Source organism: Strongyloides ratti, scaffold srae_scaffold0000027, assembly GCF_001040885.1.
Source record: "Strongyloides ratti genome assembly S_ratti_ED321, scaffold srae_scaffold0000027".
NCBI classification, from domain to species: domain Eukaryota; kingdom Metazoa; phylum Nematoda; class Chromadorea; order Rhabditida; family Strongyloididae; genus Strongyloides; species Strongyloides ratti.
In genome coordinates, this window is record NW_020171545.1 from 7,465 (window position 1) to 9,366 (window position 1,902).

Below are 1,902 nucleotides of genomic sequence, written 5' to 3' on the forward strand. Positions count from 1 at the left end.
TGTAGAGAACAAAATTCTGTAGAGTAATTTTTTTTTTCTTAAAATTTTTTTTTTTCAAAAGTTATAGAACTTTAAAAATTAAAAAAAATTAAAAAAAAAAAATAATATAAAAAGTAAAATAGGTTTTTTGCTTATATTTCAAGAACAAATAATTGTATTAAGATGAAACTTGTCTCATTTAAAAAAGCACAAAAAAAAAAAATTTAATTTGCATCACTTTTTCGTAAAATTAATTTTTAAAAGTTATGACTACAAAAAAAAAAAAATAAATAAATAAAATTTAAATTTTACACTTTTTTAAAAATATCTCGAGAACGCGAAGTGATAAAAATATAGTATATTAGTCAAAATGTAGAAAAAAAAATTTTCTAGGGTACCTTTTTTTTCATTTTTCAAAAAAATTTTTTTTTTCAAAAGATATAGAGCTTTAAAATTTTATACCTAACTTTAGATTATCATATCTTACTTAAAACTTCATCTTTGTGAAAAAATAAGGCCGGAAACGTTTTCTCCGACCTTTTTTTTACCTTAGGGTCTAATTTTGCTAAAGAAACTCTTGAAATTGTAATGTTACAGCAAATGAAACATGTGCTGTTTTTGCTGCAGTATCTATATAAAGACGCATTTTTTTCAAAACTTTATTGAACTTTTCATGATCAGCACATTTTTTACCCTAGGATAAGTTTAAAAATGTTAAAAATTTTAAGAAAATTTTTCCTACTCAATTCTCGTCTATATATATTTAAGATATTAAATGTATTTGCTTAATCCGAACATATATATTTTTATTTACATTAAAATCATATTTAAATAAAAGTAAAATTATTTTAAACCTAATTATTAAAAGTTTTTAATTTGCTATGCTTATTTTTGATAAATAAGCTTTAACTAAAATTATTCATAAATATAAACAAATAATAGTTGATGTCATTTAGCATAATTAAGTTACATAAGAGCAATAAAAATAACATAATTTGCTAATAATAATATAGACATTTATATATTTGTTTCTAAAAATATTTCTAGAAATAAAATTTTGAAACAAAACATTCTTAATTAAATGATATAAAAAACTTTTACTTAAAACAAAAAATCATTAAAACTTAATAAAAAAAACTTTTGAAAAATTATTATATTAGAAAATTCAAATAAAAAAAGTTAATAAACATCAAAAATAAAATATAATAATTAAAATAAATATTATTAAAATTATAATTACTTGAAATAAAAAGTGCAAGAATATATACTGCTTATAATTTATATTTGAAAACAATTTTCAGTACTTACTATAATGAATCTGGTGCTGTTGTAGTCAAAGTTTTTAAGTACATTCTCCATTTAATATAATCAATAAAAAGGTTATTAAATTCAGTACATGTAGATGGTGTAACATTTGTATGTTTTGTTGTCTTTCCTTCTCCTAATTCTCCATTAAATTCGAGAGCTTCAGTATTATTTTCATCTAATTTTTTCCAACCATTTGTTGTTTTACCATAAGTTGTAAAATTACCTATAGCCCACATTACATGTTCTGAATAATCTTTTTCATTTTGTCTGATTTGTTCATCATATTTTTCAGGATGTCTAAATGGAATACCAAATATATCAATCAAATCATCGCCATGCATTGCACCAGTCCATTTTGGCCAGGGGTTTATTGGTGATCGTCTATTGTATTCATAAAAATAAGTACTACCAGTAGAAACATTTGCAAAGGTAATTGCAAATCTAGAAAGTTCACAATCAAAAATAAAATCAGATAAAATTCTAATAGATCTGTTAGTATATGTGGTAGCAGACTCATTATAAATTTTTATTAATTCATTAGTTTCTGTTTCGTCAAAACCTAATATTTTTCCCCCAAATTGAACTAGATTTTCAAAGTGTGTGCTATTCATATCA

At 21.6% G+C, this 1,902-nt stretch overlaps 1 protein-coding gene across 1 annotated transcript; it reads right to left on the minus strand.

The window, feature by feature from the left end:
- Positions 1-1,286: 1,286 nt before the first annotated feature.
- SRAE_0000075500 (Carboxylesterase, type B domain-containing protein) lies at positions 1,287-1,898 on the minus strand (the record flags this gene model as incomplete). Its single annotated transcript, XM_024646694.1, has 1 exon — positions 1,287-1,898. The coding sequence occupies one exon, from the start codon at positions 1,896-1,898 to the stop codon at positions 1,287-1,289; it is 612 nt and encodes a 203-aa protein (XP_024500847.1).
- Positions 1,899-1,902: the final 4 nt, after the last annotated feature.